The 15,224-nt window shown below is 47.9% G+C and overlaps 1 protein-coding gene across 2 annotated transcripts in view; it reads left to right on the forward strand.

Annotated features, from left to right (window-relative positions):
- The window catches only part of ZMAT4 (zinc finger matrin-type 4), a 48,952-nt gene that overhangs the window by 18,834 nt on the left and 14,894 nt on the right, over window positions 1–15,224 (forward strand). Inside the window, exons 3-4 of one of the 2 annotated variants that reach the window (XM_039564356.1) lie at window positions 8,147–8,236; window positions 12,839–12,995. In XM_039564356.1, the coding sequence (XP_039420290.1) occupies window positions 8,147–8,236; window positions 12,839–12,995 (247 nt within the window). The remainder of the gene's footprint in view (window positions 1–8,146; window positions 8,237–12,838; window positions 12,996–15,224) is intronic. The other variant, XM_039564357.1, reaches the window with a different exon arrangement.

Consider the following 15,224-nt stretch of genomic DNA (forward strand, 5'->3'; position numbering starts at 1 on the left):
TAGCTGCCTTGGGATATTGACTTGTAATGACGTTCCTGAATGAGGAAATGCCTTAACGAGCTCAATGCACACTGCGGTGTCGAGTGTCTCAAGGGGATGATGCTGGGCAGCTTTTGTGCAGCCGTGAGTAGGAGATGAGACAAATATTACTGGTTGGTGTTGATGCCCAAAAGACTGTGCATTTGCATATTTTAATTCTTAAAGCAAATTAATATCTTAATTTGTCCCCTGAAGTATCAGAAAACTCTCTTCCCATTTCTGCTTCTGGAATAAAGCAGTGAAGTACGGATGCCTGAGTCCCTGGGTGACATTCACGGTGCTGCTGTGACATGCCGAATGTCCCTGAGGTACCCTGGCTACCCACCCTTTCCTCCTTGGAGGGAACAAAAGGGAGCAGGGTGGCTGTTTGGATGAAGAATCCACACGCTGCAGGTGGTGGCTGGGTGCCAGGGGGGTGGTGGCCAGACATGGGGTGATGGCCAGTGCGGGGAGGGTATTTCCCACCTCGTGCTCCACTGTCAGTTGCAAGGGGCGACAGTGTGCCGCACTTGCTGCAGTGCCATTGGAAGTCTGTGCCCCAGAAATTGATTTTTTCTTTTCTGTATCTCTGCATCTTTCCTCCCTCTGGAGCTGGAAGCCTCTTTGCTGCTGGATTCTCTCTGGATCACCTATAATTGAACACTTCCTTCCAACTCTGTCTTTGAGAGAGGTTGTATTAATCACTTTGGTGACCTGCTCTGTAAATTAAAAAGCTAAAACAAAGAGAGCTAAGGTTTCTTAGTTAGCTCTGAGTCCTCATCTCTATGTAGAAGTGTTCACAGCCATTAGGAAGATGTTACCATTTATTTTCATGTTTCCCCTTGAAAATCCTGCAGGAAAATTACCTCATATACAAAGTTGCTCTCAGATTTCACCCTGAGCTGCACTTTCATCACCACATTTGCTCCTCAAGCTGCTGCAATGCTTTTCTCCATTTTCTCCATAATCTTTATTGCTTCAGGTGTTCAGATAGTGCTTTGCTTTTCCATTTAAAATGAAGGAAGATGCCAGATCTGGAGGAAGAGCAGCCCAGGAGGGGGCCGTGCAAGCGTCGGCTCACCTAATGGGATGAGGGAATGCTGCTTGAATGCTTGTGGTGGAGCAGCAGGGGAGGGCAGCGGCAAAGTGTATTAAAATTCTAACGCAGAGGAAACTGGGGAGAACAAATCCAGTGCCATGCCCTTTGACTCCTCTCTGGAGCTGAGTGTGCTTTGGAATTTCTCACTCTGTCTCCAGAGCGAAGCAGGCAAGCGATATCGACAGCCTCATCAATACTCCTTGTCTGCACGGGCTGGAGTGGTGCTGGGGTTAATCTGCTTCCAGTTGGGCTGTCCTTGGCTGCAAACGGCATGAAGCGATGGCTTGTCTGAAGGAATAATAAACATTGTTTACTATTGGCACATCAGTGCCTTAAGGATCAAGATGTGTGTGCTCAGAAAGGCAATCCTGTGTCTGAAATATTAATGTGCTGCAAGAGCACATACTCTATTTAACAAAATAAATGCTATGCTAGAAAGCAAGGAGCTGGAATGTTATGTTTCTACTCCCAGCTCCCTGTGTGAGATGCTGCAGGCATTTCCAGGATGGAGGAGTGGAAAGGATGTGCTTTAGCTGAAAATAAAGGCTGCACAGGGCTGTTGTGTGTCAGGTTCTTCTGATGTCAGTGATCATGGAAGGGAAAGTGATGTTTGCTGGCCATGATCTCTCTCGTATGTTTTGCCACTGTTGCTGCTCACCTGCCGTGTTGTGTCTTGCTTTGGTGGCAGTAGCATGTAAATCCTTCAGAGGATGAAGGAGGAGGGGACATCCTACCCATTATTCCCATGTCCCCACCACTGCTGGAATCTGCTCTGCTGTGGTATTCACGGTTTTTGGTGGCTGCTCAAACATTACTGTTATCCTGCAGATCATGCTGCTGTTCGATAGAAGAACCTTGGCTTGAGGAGAAAAAGCTAAAGAGAGCGTATTTGTGTTGCAGAGATGATGAATGTGCTGCTTTGTTCTCTTGTGTGCACATGCAGGCCTGCTGCGGATATTCCTGGGCAGTTTGTGTCATGGTAACAGCCCCAGTTAAAATATGTTGAGGTAAATGTGGCCACCCATTGCAGATGAGGGAGATAGGTGGGTGCCAGTGTTTTAGGGCACAAGGCTCGAGCTTTCTTCCTGCACACAGGGCAGCAGCAGCTGCTGCATCACGGTGGGCTGTGGGAACCAGTGGAGATGGGATGGGACTTTACAAGGCGCTATGTTACTGCTCTGTTGTCAACATTAATGGCTGAACATTATTTTTAATGCACTCCCAGTGTCAAAATCTATTGCTAAACAGCAGCAACAGCAGAGCAGATGAAGCCCTGTGCACAGCTGCCTTCCCAGGTACCTCTGCACAGAGGCCTATTGCTGTCTAAAAATAGCTGAAGTTAAAAGGCCTTTCCAAAGCAGCCATAAAACACACTGGGAAAATGGGACCCCAGGGTTAGCAGTAATGGAGAGGCATAAGGGATGTCACATTAAAGCTACATGGAATGAAAACAAAGAAAGGTTGCACTGGCTCACCCTGGCCAGTGTCCCCGGGAGGCAAGTTCCTGCAGCAGCATTCCCTTCCTGATCCTGCTGCGCAGGAGGGCACCTCTTTGTTCAGGGTATTCACTCTTGCTTGTCTTTAATATTTTAAACTTGCAACCCATGTTTGGATTGGGGTTCTTGGTGTTTGAAAGCAGAGTCTTTAGTTCTTATCGTGTGTTGTGACAGACCCGCCCCCGTGCGCTCGGGGCTGACGGGCTCTCAGGAGTGACTGGCACTGACGCGCTGTAACAGGGATTTGTCTCAGACAGTGACGATGGAATGGGAGCAACAGCATTGCTGCTGGTGCTGCCATGCTGCGGAGCTGGTGCTGGGCAGCTCACATGCACAGCAGACATTAACTCTTCTGTTGCCTACCTGGTACTGGGATGGTGGGGCTGTACCAGCAGTGAAGCCCACCCACACCTCGAACATCGGTATCCCGCAGCAGTGTGGTCCGAGATGAGGGACCTGAGCTGCAGCTGCAGGTGAGCAGCGAGAATTTAGCTTGCTGTGTGGAGCACGTTTCAGAAGTTCCCAGCCTGCTCACTCTGTCCCTGCATCCCCTTTCCCTTGACATGTTTACAGAATCGTAGGATGGGTTGGGTTGGAAGAGACCTTTAAAGGTCTAGTCCAACCCCTGCCAAGAGCAGGAGCACCTTCAGCTCAATCAGGTTGCTCAGGGAGGTACATTGCTTGAAAAAATCCCTTAATACCAACGGAGAAGGAAATGCATGGTTGCATTAGTGTAGATATAAGATCCACCTGCAGAAGGAATGTGAGGGAGTGATGTTAGAAGGGACTGCCAGTGGGTTTGGGGAGGAGCAGGTGTCTGTGGTAGCCCCGGGTGTGGGGTGCAGGTCTGTGGGCAGCAGCACCACGCGAGCCAGGTGCTGAGCCCGGCTGCTCCTGCCATACTGCTCTGGAAACAGCCTCTGAGAAGAGTTGCTTCCTCTCCACAGGGCACCCAGCAGTGTGTTGGACAAGAGATACTTTGGTTACAGTCAAAACCAATATAGGATGCAGTAAAGCTAAAGATCACAATGGTGATTCCTGAGACAGAAAATTCATGCTCAGGATCTCCACTTGGAGTCAGCCTGGCAAGCCAGGTGGAATGATCACAGATGTAAGGAAGTGGAGCTAGTGGTTGCTTGGCTGAACAGATCCTCAGTAGTTGCCTTGATGTGTAAACAAATCAATGTCCAAACTAATATCGTGCCTCCCTGTTGCTTTGTAGCAGCTGGTTTAATGGGGGTGAGAATTCAGCTGAGCACTTGGGAATTGCAGACACATATCTGTGTGCCCAGGAAGGCAAAAGCATGAGTAGACACTTTTTAAAAAATTAACTCATGGAGGAAAAAGGGGAAGTTGATAGAGACGACCATAAATTATAAATGAGGCTTTTCAAAAATTACAAAGGGAGAAAAAGGACATTGGCATCCAGCAGTGTCTGGAATAACAGCCGGGAGTTCAGCTCTGCAGCGAGCCACAGGGATCTTGACAGTGTTTGCTGTGTGGGTAGTAGAGGCAGAAAAGGGAAGGCATTTGCTGAAAATACTTCTCTTGTCTATTTAAAAAATGCAGAGGATGTTGTTATATCATAGAGGAAGGAATAGATTGGTTCTATTCCAGTAGAAATTTGGAAGGTTGTTAGGCAGCGATTACAAATTCCAGAATGATGTCGTTTAGGTCAGCAGGTCCAGTAATTCACAAGTGGGTGCTTGAAGGGCACTGGCCACATGCTGTGCACTGTCACTGCTCACCCTCTGTGGGTGTGGGGAAGTGGAGGAAGTTTCCAGGAGGAAGCAAGCACGGCAGTGCCGGGGGTCCCGTGCGGGGAGCCGGAGCCGTCCAGCTTGGCACAACTCCTGGGCACAGCATGCTCAGGAAAGGGGCTGGAGAACGATGTAACTGGGTTTCTGCTCAAGGTTTGGAGAACTGGGCCAGCCAAAATAACTTTCTCTCTTTTGATGAGATTACAAGTAGGGCCAATACAGATAATAAAATTGATATAATCATGTGACTGCATGTTGCATGGCAATTTAATTAAGAAATTGCCAGCACACAAAAAAATCAACACAATGTGCGCTAAAAGCATTAAAACGCAACCAATGGCCTTCTGAAGAATAATTCATTACAGACAGAAGCTGCAGCCATTTGGGCTGCCGTGGTGGTTCCTTCCTTCATCTTGCACCTGTGTCTCTGCTGGTACTTGGTGCAACCACGTGCTCTCCAGTGTGGGGGTCCCTGGCCTTTGGCTGGAGAAGAGGTCACAGAGAAGGAGGAGCAGGAGAGGAAAGGTAAACTGCCCAAAACCATAAAGCTGCCAGCACAGGAGGGAGCAAGGATTGATGAAGGGATATATGGGGAATTGGGAAATGAGATTATATGCTAGCACAGCCTGAGGGAAGCTGCAGAGATAGTTGATGCGAACCTGATGACGGGAGATGGGAAGAAGGCCCTCTACAAGCAAAGTGCTTTAGACTGCCAGGTCAGCTTGAATCAGTGATGTGAAGTGGGAGCCGTTCTGGGGCCGTGGTGGGGTGCCTGAGCTCATGCAGCTGGTGAGAGGACTCCTCTCCCAGACCCCCGGACAAACGCAGGGAAGGGAGGATCTGTGTGTCTGTGTGACCTGGCAAGTCCCGGGCTATAATGCCTCAGCTGGCAACTTCTGGCCGTGTGAAGGGAGATGGGTCAGTCCTCCCCAGAGCTGTTAGTAAATCCACAGAGAAGGGATGAGAAGCTCCTCCATCAAACAGGGCCAACAGGGCTGCATGTCCCAAACCAGCCCCATCCACAGCTCCCAGGGCCCTGCCAGCTGCCACTGCTCCCGCAGAGACTTCACTGCCTGCTCTCGCCGCTTGCTCCAGGCAGAGTGTGCTGCAAAACCTGATTTATGCAATATCAAATTGCATTTCATAGCACAATTTAGCTCTGCTTTGCCCTTCTATGTTTTGGGGTTGAATTGCCAGAACTTTGCTGTCTCTGCCACGATCTTCTGTATTAGAGTAGATTTGATAGAGATAGAAATGATCCATTTATTTACTTTTATTGATGAGCCTTACAGTAGCAAATGAGCTTGCAATGCAGAGCTCTGCAGCAGCTGTGTAAAACAGACTCTGTTGGAGCTCCCTGCATGGTCAGGGCTGGTTTTCAAGCCTGCAGTATTAAACCAGACTTAGTGCCTTTGAAAGGTGCTGCTCCCACTAGACAGGGAAGTAAAAATGCCTTTGGCATAACACTTTGTACGGCTACAAAAGAAATATTCATGGGCACAGAAACACCCTTATTGCACCCAAAATGAGGTTGTGGTGGCTGTTGGAGGTGCTTCCAACAAGGCAGTGTGCTCGTTCCGGACTGAGGATTTACAGATGTGGTTTTGTCTTTCCTGAGGCTTGCGCATGTGGTGAGATGGATCAAAATGGGGGCTGGAGGTGGCCTAATCCCAGTTTATCCCAGTTTTCTGGCTCCTGTTCGTGATTCTTCCTTTGGCCCCCCGTGTGTCTGGCACTTGCCCTCCTTGTGCCTTGAAGCTGCAGATTTTCAGTAGGGAGAGGATAACCCGCAGTGCTGTTTGTGAGCAGCACGCTAAGAATAATCACTGTGCTCCTGCCGTGCTCCTGCTGGGGTGTTGGGATGATAAATACACATGTAAATGTAGAAAATGCCAGAGATAAAATGGATGACAAATGGGCTGTGCTTCCTCTGCTCCTCAGAGGGAAGGAGATGCTCACCACATGCGTGCGGAGGCCAGGGATGATTTTAAGCTCCGCTTTTATGACCGTAAGATAATAAGGTTGCGTAAGGAGCTGTGTAGTTTTAAATTACGCCAAACGTAAGTTATTTCTTTGTCTTGGCTTTCACAAATCCAAACAAATGTGTCAAGAAAGGTGAGAGGTGTTTTACAGAAGGCTGAAGCTTCGCTGTCTTTTAACGCTGACATTTGGGCATCATTTATGGTCCAGCTGAGCTCCACGGAGCAGAATCGTAAAAATTATTCCTCTTAACATCTTTGCAGATTACACACACCCAGCAACCCCTCCCAAATTTTTTACCCTCTAAACTGAGCAGGCTGTGGCTGTGTGCGCGTGGGCATCATGACGTGCTGGATGAACTCAACCGAGGGAAGAGCCTCGTGACTATGGGGAGGATGACTCGAGGGAGGCTGACTGCTCTGCGGGGTGTCAATGCTCAGGGAAGAAATTCAGCTGAAAAACTCTGGCCACATTGCCTTTACAATATGTTTGACTAGCCTTGTGTGGTGCGAGGGACCCGCCAAGCGTCGCTTCAGGCAGGAAGTTGGGACTGCGGCCAAGCACCAGGAGTGGCGTTGCACCTCTGTCCTGTGCATTTCAAACATTCATTTTGTCATTTTCTAATTATGCAGTTGCTGTCTGGGTTGCTCATGTGGTAGCTGGAGCTTTGGGGTTTCCTGCACTTCACCCTGACCATGGCACATTTGCTAAATGCAGCAGGAAGACAAGCTGGGGACAGATATTTGACATTATTTATCTTGACTGATTTGCTCTGTGGAAAAAATTATTGCACAGTCACATTTCTGCATGTGAATACAAATATAGCTTCCTGCAAATTTAGCTCCAAGTTTATACCACAGGAAAAAGAATGTTCCAGAACATGCTAATGATAATTTAATATTTTTAAATTGCAGCTCTGTGATCTGAAATTATAACATTAGAACTGTTGTTCTGTGGGGCAGTTGGAAAGGGTGATTCAAAGGAAACATTTGCATGGTAGCAGCTCCCCATGTGTCTGCTGCCCATGTGCTGGGTGCAGGTACTTTGTGGCTGCAGGCTTTTCCCCCCTGCATATGCTGGAAGACAAGACCTGATGTAAGTCAGGGTTTTGAAGGTTTATGTCTGTACTCCTGCTGTAGAAGCTTTAAAATCTTCCTTTAAGTCTTGCAAGTCCCAAGGATTTGCTTTGGCTGCTGCTGCTGGGGTCACCAGGGGATCTCCTGTCTCTTCTAACCCCACCTGCCAGTGAACTCCAGCTGTGCCCAAAGGCAGCGTGAAACCTGCTCGTGTCTCCCTCATGGGAGATTTTTTTACCCCTCTTACATTTTATCATTCTAGAAGCATAGGAGCTGTGAATTTGGTTTGTGTGTGTGCCTCTGACACCTCAGGATGCTGTTGTATCTCTGGCTGAAGCTCAGTAACCCCCATCTTTCAATCTGACCATGGAAAAGGTCTGATAACAAATGCTGTCCTTCCCTCGCCGTCTGATCCTTGCTGTGTCTTGGAGGGCCTGCAGGCAGCGGGACTTGGAGAGGGGCCAGGGTGGACCACTTCTTCTGCTAATGGCAGGTTTCATCCCACAACTCATTTCAGCTGGGTGCAGAGCTCTGTGGAAACTCTGAGAAGTGCAAATGCTCCTCGCCTGGATCCTTTCCCCTTTTCTGCCCTGGTGTTGGATATATACGTCAAGGGGATATGAAATCTGACTGTGGGTTGGTGTAGTGAGCACAGCAACAGAGCCTCTTGCTCCTTGTAACTTCAGTTCTCCTTTTTCTTTTCTTTTTGCATTCCAGAGTCGGAAGCATGCCAGCAAAGTCCGCCTCTATTACATGCTTCACCCCATCGATGGAGGCTGCCCGGCAAAAAAGCTCCGGTCAGAAAATGTGGGTATAATCCAAGTCCCTGTTTATTCAGCTGCTTTGTGAATCTTTGACTCTGGGCTACAACATTCTCTCTGTTACAGCCACAGATGATCAGGTGCCCAGAGGTAACATTTAGATTAGCCGAAATGCGAATAACTGGAAATAATTTTCAATAAACTACACAAGAATTATTATGTACATCAGCAACAGTAATTGTGGTTTTAGTTGTTCGAATGTTCTTTCATAGGAAAAAATATGCTGATAGCAAATACTCAGGGCTTACTCCATTTCAGTGTGATGGCTGGGTTTGCTGGTGAGCAATTGGGGCAGGTGATAGGGGTGATGCCTGCGGGAAGCTCGTGCCTCCAGGTGAGGGGTGATGGCCACTCCAGGGTGCTGCTGGCAGGGCCTTTGTGGTTGCTCTGTGTGGAGCAGCACTGGGGTCACTGGGGTCAGACCCCTTCACCCAACTTCCAAGACCACTCTCAAGGGTGCATGTGCACCTCAGCATGGATATGGAGGACAGAGAACCAATCAGACCTCAAATAAGTCAAAGTTGAACTATTTCCCACTGCTTTTGTGAAGGGCAATATGGAGAAGGAATGTAATTCTGTGCTTGCTGATGCTTTTGCCAAGGGCAGCCCTAGTGGGGGTGGATTAACGTGTCCTCATGTTCTAGGTGAATGCTAGGCTAGGCCAGACCTAAATTCTAAAATTATTTGTGTTATAAAAATATAGCAGGGAAAATCTGCCAACATTTACAGCTCAAAGTAGGCCTGTTGCTGATCAGATATTATACAAGCCTTTGCATTTAGAGAGAGCAGAACATCTCTAAGGACATTTCCAGTGCAGCACAGTAACACCCCTACCACGTGCATGTGCAGTGCCCAATCCCGGCAGCGTCACTCAGGCCATGGCACAGCGACTTTAATGAGCATTATAAACAATCTGTGAAAACCAATTAAATTCCTGTAGAAGTATCTGCAACTAAAAAGGGAATATTAGCCTTTTTTCATCAAAACTGTTACATGGCTGTATGCCATTGGGTTGGTGTTCTGCTGACCACAGAACTAACACCCTGTCCTTCTGCCAGGTGGCAGCAGGAGGGAGAGGTGGCTGGAGTTGTGGATGCTCTGTGCAATGGGATTGGAAACAGCATCTGCTTCCTGACCTTTCTGTGAGGCGAAGTGAGGGGTTGGCTGTTGTTTGAGGATTGCAAAAACACTGCGTTCCCAAAACACCCACTAGCCCTTTGGAGTGAGAAGTAGAAGGCTTATACAAGTACTTTTCCAATGGATAACAACTCGATTGTTGTGCTCTTCATTATTGGTTTAATTTGGTGTGGAGGAGGGGAAAAACCTCATGTCTTGACCTTTGATTTTAAATTTCTGCTTGACATTTCAACTGAAAGTAATCTGAGAAGGTATCAGGGTCCTACTGAAATCAGGAGTTATTTCTTTAAGTCCCAGTATTGGTAAATCAGGTTTAAATCCTGATTCTCACTGCTTTTAACCCTGTTTATGACTAGAACAGACATGGTGAAAATGTCTGATGTGATACGAAGTGCTTTTTTTGGGGTGGGAGGAAAGCCTTCAAATCCCTTCTAGTCCTACTTGTACTGTAAGATAGTAAATTGCTTTAACCAGCTTCGTCTTCCTTAAAGAGGAAAGGGCTTATAACAGTGAGGATGAATGGTTTGAGGGAAGGTAGCATGATATTAGATTCTATTGCTGAGGCAACATGTGTCCTGCAAAGTGGTGCTGGGGGTGATGGAGCCAAGGGCTTGTGCCTCTCTGCAGCTGCCTCAGGAGGCTTGGCCTCAAGCAATGAGGAAATCAGAGCATTTAATGCTTCTGGGGCAGATTTTACCATGTGCTGCAACTGAAATCTTCAGCACCTACCCTGAGACTGAGATGTAGCGACTGGTTTTAGGGCCAGCATTCTTACTGTCTTTTGTACCCAACCAGAGGTTTCTATCCAAAGCATTAGGTATTGGTTTAGTGAAAGAAATTAGCAATGGAAGACTTCATTCTCTGACAGGTTTAAATGCTCACTGAACCACGTCTGGGCAGTGGCAGGTGGGGGGTATCCTGGGTCACCCCATCCTCTCCAGGCTGCCAGCAGCTCTGTTTCTGCTGGAGAGGATGCCGTGGGACACATGCTGACCTTGTCACACCTCTTGCACTTCATTTAGGGCTGGTTGTTCCTCAGGATATTCAGGCCTAAGGGGCTCCAGACTTAGTGTTTCAGCTTTAGAGAGCCATGAACTGGTACTTGCTCTTTGCTCGTCCCATGAGAAAAACAGGCTCCAGAATGGAAATGTCCTGAATTTCCTATGGAGCAGTACAGAAAGCAGCTCTTTAACAGCAGCACCTTCATGCACTGAAAATTAATTCAAATTTTAAAGTTACTTTGCAGCACTTTAATGCTGTGGTTTATATTGCTGTGTTCTAGGGTTTGTATTATCTTTTCTTCTTAGTAAAACCTAGGAAATGAAGACAGCAGATTTGTTTCTGTGGAACAAAAATCCTTACTTTTCCTGTGGATTTCTTAAGGAACATCTAGCAAAGGACTGCAAGTGCCTGGCCCTGAGTGAGAATTATGCCTTTTAGCAGCTTGTCAACAGGCAGCCAAATAACTGAAGTTAATTCTGTTGAATATACAAGACTGGTTTTGAAGTTTCTAATATTACAAAAAGAAGCCCTATAAATTAGGCTGGCTCGGTACAGCTACGGAGTGGGGGAAGAGAAGGGATGTTAGTGCTGGGAGATGGATGCTTTAACTCCAAGCCAGTGATGTGTTCTGTTGTGCTTCAGTTTGTATGAAGCCAGTGGCTTTTGTGCTGCATTGTAGTGAAGGTTGGCGAGACAGGATCGGCTGGAGAAAGCTGCAGAAACAAAATGTAGAAATATTCCTTGGCTGGGTCTGGCAGCACAGGGTTAAGGAGCTGCCGTGTAGATTTACAGAAGCTCAGTGGAGCTGTTAGTGCCTGTTCACTGTTTCAGCCCCGGGAGCTGGACAGTGGTGAGAAGGGATGGGTGGGTGCACATGGGTGCAGAACATCCCCAGGGAGCAGCCACCTGCCCTGTGTAGAGCCCTGTGCCCCAGTTCAGGCATCCTGGGTGAGCAGCCGTGTGATTTCACCACCTGCACGATCCTGTCAGCGCGGTGTCATTCAGCGGGTGACAAAAGACACCCGGATTGACTTCCCCCAGCCTCTTTGGTTTCAGGTAAAACAGCCTCTGACAAATGAGAAGGCATAATTACCCTTCAGGGCTGGATCAACCTAGAGCACCTCTGGCTCTGTGCAGGGGTTTGGTTGGTGGAGGAGGGAAGGGAGGTGATGCTGCTAAGGGATGATACAGACCTTGGTAAATGCTTAATAATGGCAGAGCCCAAATACCTTGTGCATCCCACTTACAACAAATGGCACTTGGTGTATAAAACTGGCTGTTAGGGAGCAGAGGTCTGTCACACGTGTGCAGAGGGGCTTGCAGACCCACCAAGGGTTTGGGGACACTCTTCTCCTGCTGGTGGCTGAACTCCTACCCACACATTGAGAGACACACTCATCCAGAGACTTGGGTGAACCCAGATGAGCTGCACAGTGAACTGTGGGTCAGTGTAAATGGGACCCTGAACTCTACATGAGGTATTGGAGGGCTCTTTGAGGGGGTTTTAATTTTTTATTTTTAATTGCAGTCTAGCTGAGAAAGTAGGTTGAAAAGGAAAAAAATGTCACTGAAGAGCAGCCCTGGCAGAGGAAGAGACCCTGGTGCATTAACAACGAAGTGTATCAGCTTTTCAAACGAGCTCTGTTGGAGGCTCTTTATATGTTGCCACTGATGATCAATAGATACTGGAAATTTTCTACTCTGCTCTTAACTTTCAAGTGATTTCCCTTTGAAGACATAAAATATCTTGAGAGAAAGCTATTTAAAAGAAGTGCAAATTACACTCAGAATAGTACTAATCACCTCTTGAGATTTCTCCCTAAGGTTTGATTTACAGTTATCAGCAAGAAAAAAGTGATGAAAATCAGTCGTTTTTCCAATAGTCCTTTTTTGGGGGGAGAAAATGACCTTCAGTGGGGGGTCAGGTGTCCACTCTGTGTTAGGTTTGCCCAGGGCTGGTGCTGGATCCTGCTGGAGGGACCTGTGTGATTTCAGATGGTTCATTTGTTTCTCCCACTTACAGAGAGGGTTGTGACCCCCAGTCCTGTCCCCCCAGATGTTTTGGGGTCTCTTAAAAAAGTGCATCGGGAGGAAGGGTTGGTGTTGGACGGCTGGTGTTGGGTCTGTGTGACTCCCTCAGCCAGAGAACAGGAATAAAGGCTCGGGGATGTGCCGGGAGCTCCATGGCTGTATGGGATACAGTGACAGGCTGAGCTCCCAGTGCAGACGAGAGCGAAGGTTCTGGAGCGTTGGAGGTGTCCCCAAACTGGACAGGGCTGGGATGAGACGGGAGCAAGGCTGGGGGAGACGAGGAAGGGAAACACTTGGCAGCCATGGCCTTGGCTAACAACCTAGATTCCTCTCTTCTATTCTTCTCTTCTTTCTCTGTGATTGTGCTTAGTGGGCTTATGCACCTCTTTTTTTTGTCTGTGTTTTTGTCTCCACCCAGGGCAGTGATGGTGACTCAGTGGATAAGAACAAATGCTGCACACTATGTAACATGTCCTTTACCTCAGCAGTGGTGGCGGAATCGCATTACCAAGGGAAAATCCATGCCAAAAGGTTAAAACTGTTGCTAGGGGAACAACCAGCATTAAAGGCCACAGGTAGGTCCAGAGGCAGCGAGCGGAGCAGGAGGGGCCGGTGCAGAGTGGTGTGGGCTCACTGTGCCAAGGGGGCTTGGCCAAGGTGCTGGCTCCGTGTGTGCGGGCAGAAAATGCATACAACACAGGCAGCTGAGCGGTGGCAGCTGACAGAAGTGGCTATTCATTTGTGTTTTTGTCATAACAGCCTTTAAAAATTCCTGATGCTCATTATTGTCTGCTTTGTTTATGTAGATTAGGAGTTTATCAGCTGGGACTGGCCCTGGTGCGAGAGCCCTATCTCCAGTTCCACAGTTCCAAAGTGTTTTCTCGGTGGAAGACAATGTCTCCAGTGGGTGCAGATAGCCAAGCCTGACTTTAATTATCAGCAGTTTAATTATCAGCTCAGCTAATATGTTTAATAAACCTTTGGTGTTACTGTACAGTACAGAGCATCATCTGCTCTTACCACAGAAGGAAGTCCAGGCTTTAAAAACCCTTGGATTGATTGTTTCTTGATTTTTGCCCAGATGGGTTTCGTGCTTTCCTCTGCAGTGATTCTAGTAATGCACCCTATTAACTTCCACATTTAAGAAGTCAAATGTTGGAATTGGACAATTTAACCATCTTATTGTTTGCTTAACCATAAAGTCCCTGAAAACCACTAATAATCTGTGAAAAAAAATTCCTCTTTGGTTGTGGAAGCAGAGAATGTTCAAACAAAGCACTCCTCGTTCTCTGGGAAGGATTGCTGGGCTGAGGTCCTGCAGACAGATGTGACCCAGAATTGCTGCCAGTGGCACTTCCTTCAGCACAAAATACAAATGGAGCTGTGTATACTGGACCCTGCCTAGCACGTAAATCCTAGATGTGATTAGATAACGGGGGTTGGCACCCTGTGTGTGTGGTTTTGTTGCCTTTTTAACTTCACAGACTGTAGATGCTGATACAGAGAATATAATTTGTCCTTTGCCAGGGTGGGCTTGGGAACTGTTGGCCCCTTTGCTTGTGGGAATGTGGGGAATTGTGTTACGTGGTAGTTTGCTCAGTTTAACTGGACACACTCCGGCACCAGTGTGTCCTGTGGGAGGTGAGGGTACAGCCATGGCAACCTGGGGGACCACGCCTGGGTCCGCCAAGAGGAAGGCTCTCACATGAACTATCGTGGTCTTTCACTCATGTCGGGCTCTTCAGGCTGCTCTCTGCAGCTGGCACATAGCTGCAACGGCACAGAGAGCAGCAGAGACTCAGGTTTGGTGTTTATTTGTCCGGGGCTTGAACCCCATCCCTCATGTGCAACCTGCCAGCTCCTCCTGGAGCACCGAAGGACCTGCCACAAACCCTGGTATTCCTGGTTAAGTCCAGGTGAGCTGATGTTCTCAGGAGTGCTGGGTCTCAGAATAGTACATGGACTGATTCCCATGTAAGTTGACAGTTTGGATTCACCCTTCAGCTGTGGGGCCTGGCCAAGGCAGGGCTTGCTAAGAGCTGCAGCCTTGCACTGTGTTTTTTATCTCACTTTTTAATCATCTAGATCAGCCTCACAAGGCTCTAAGTGAGCCATGCTGTGTGCTCTGGAGTAATGGGCTCTTCAGCCATCCTAATCACTAGGAAGGAGTAACTCAAGGACTCATCAGCTCTTACAGCCACTTGATCTGGAAGATGAAGCTGAGCTCAGGAATACATTAATAAGCACCTCCTTGCTCTCCAGGAGTTCTCAGAAATATGTGCTTTGGACACAGCATTTCTGGGCTTCCTGCAGTCACCCAGCAATTTTCACTGGATTCCCAGTCCTCTGTGGCTGGCACCAGGGAGCTTTAAGTCTCTCAGAGAGAGCTTCAGAGACTCCATTGCTCACGAGTCCTGAGAGCCAACCAAGCGCAGCCCTGAGCGTGCTGGATGCTCCTGGGGAGGATATTCTATTGCTTGATATTCTGGGGTTTCTCTCTCATCAGTCCTGAAGAAAATCATGTCTATTCTTAGTCCCCTTGCAGAGATCTACGTTCTCCTTCACTGTTACCATACAGATGGAACACAAATGTCTCATTCTGTGCCAGTGCTTTCAGGAGAAGAAGTGGCCCAACAGTCGGGTTTCTCACAAAAACGGTATCTCATCATGACAGTGAAGTAGTTGTGATCTTTCGTGTTGCTCTGCTGTACAAGGTTGTAGCCCTCAGAGGCTTTATGCCATCACTATTGCTGACGAATTCCTCTACTCATTTCCAACATCCTCTGTCAGCTTGCATCCCATCA

This window comes from Corvus cornix, chromosome 22 (assembly GCF_000738735.6).
Source record: "Corvus cornix cornix isolate S_Up_H32 chromosome 22, ASM73873v5, whole genome shotgun sequence".
NCBI lineage: Eukaryota > Metazoa > Chordata > Aves > Passeriformes > Corvidae > Corvus > Corvus cornix.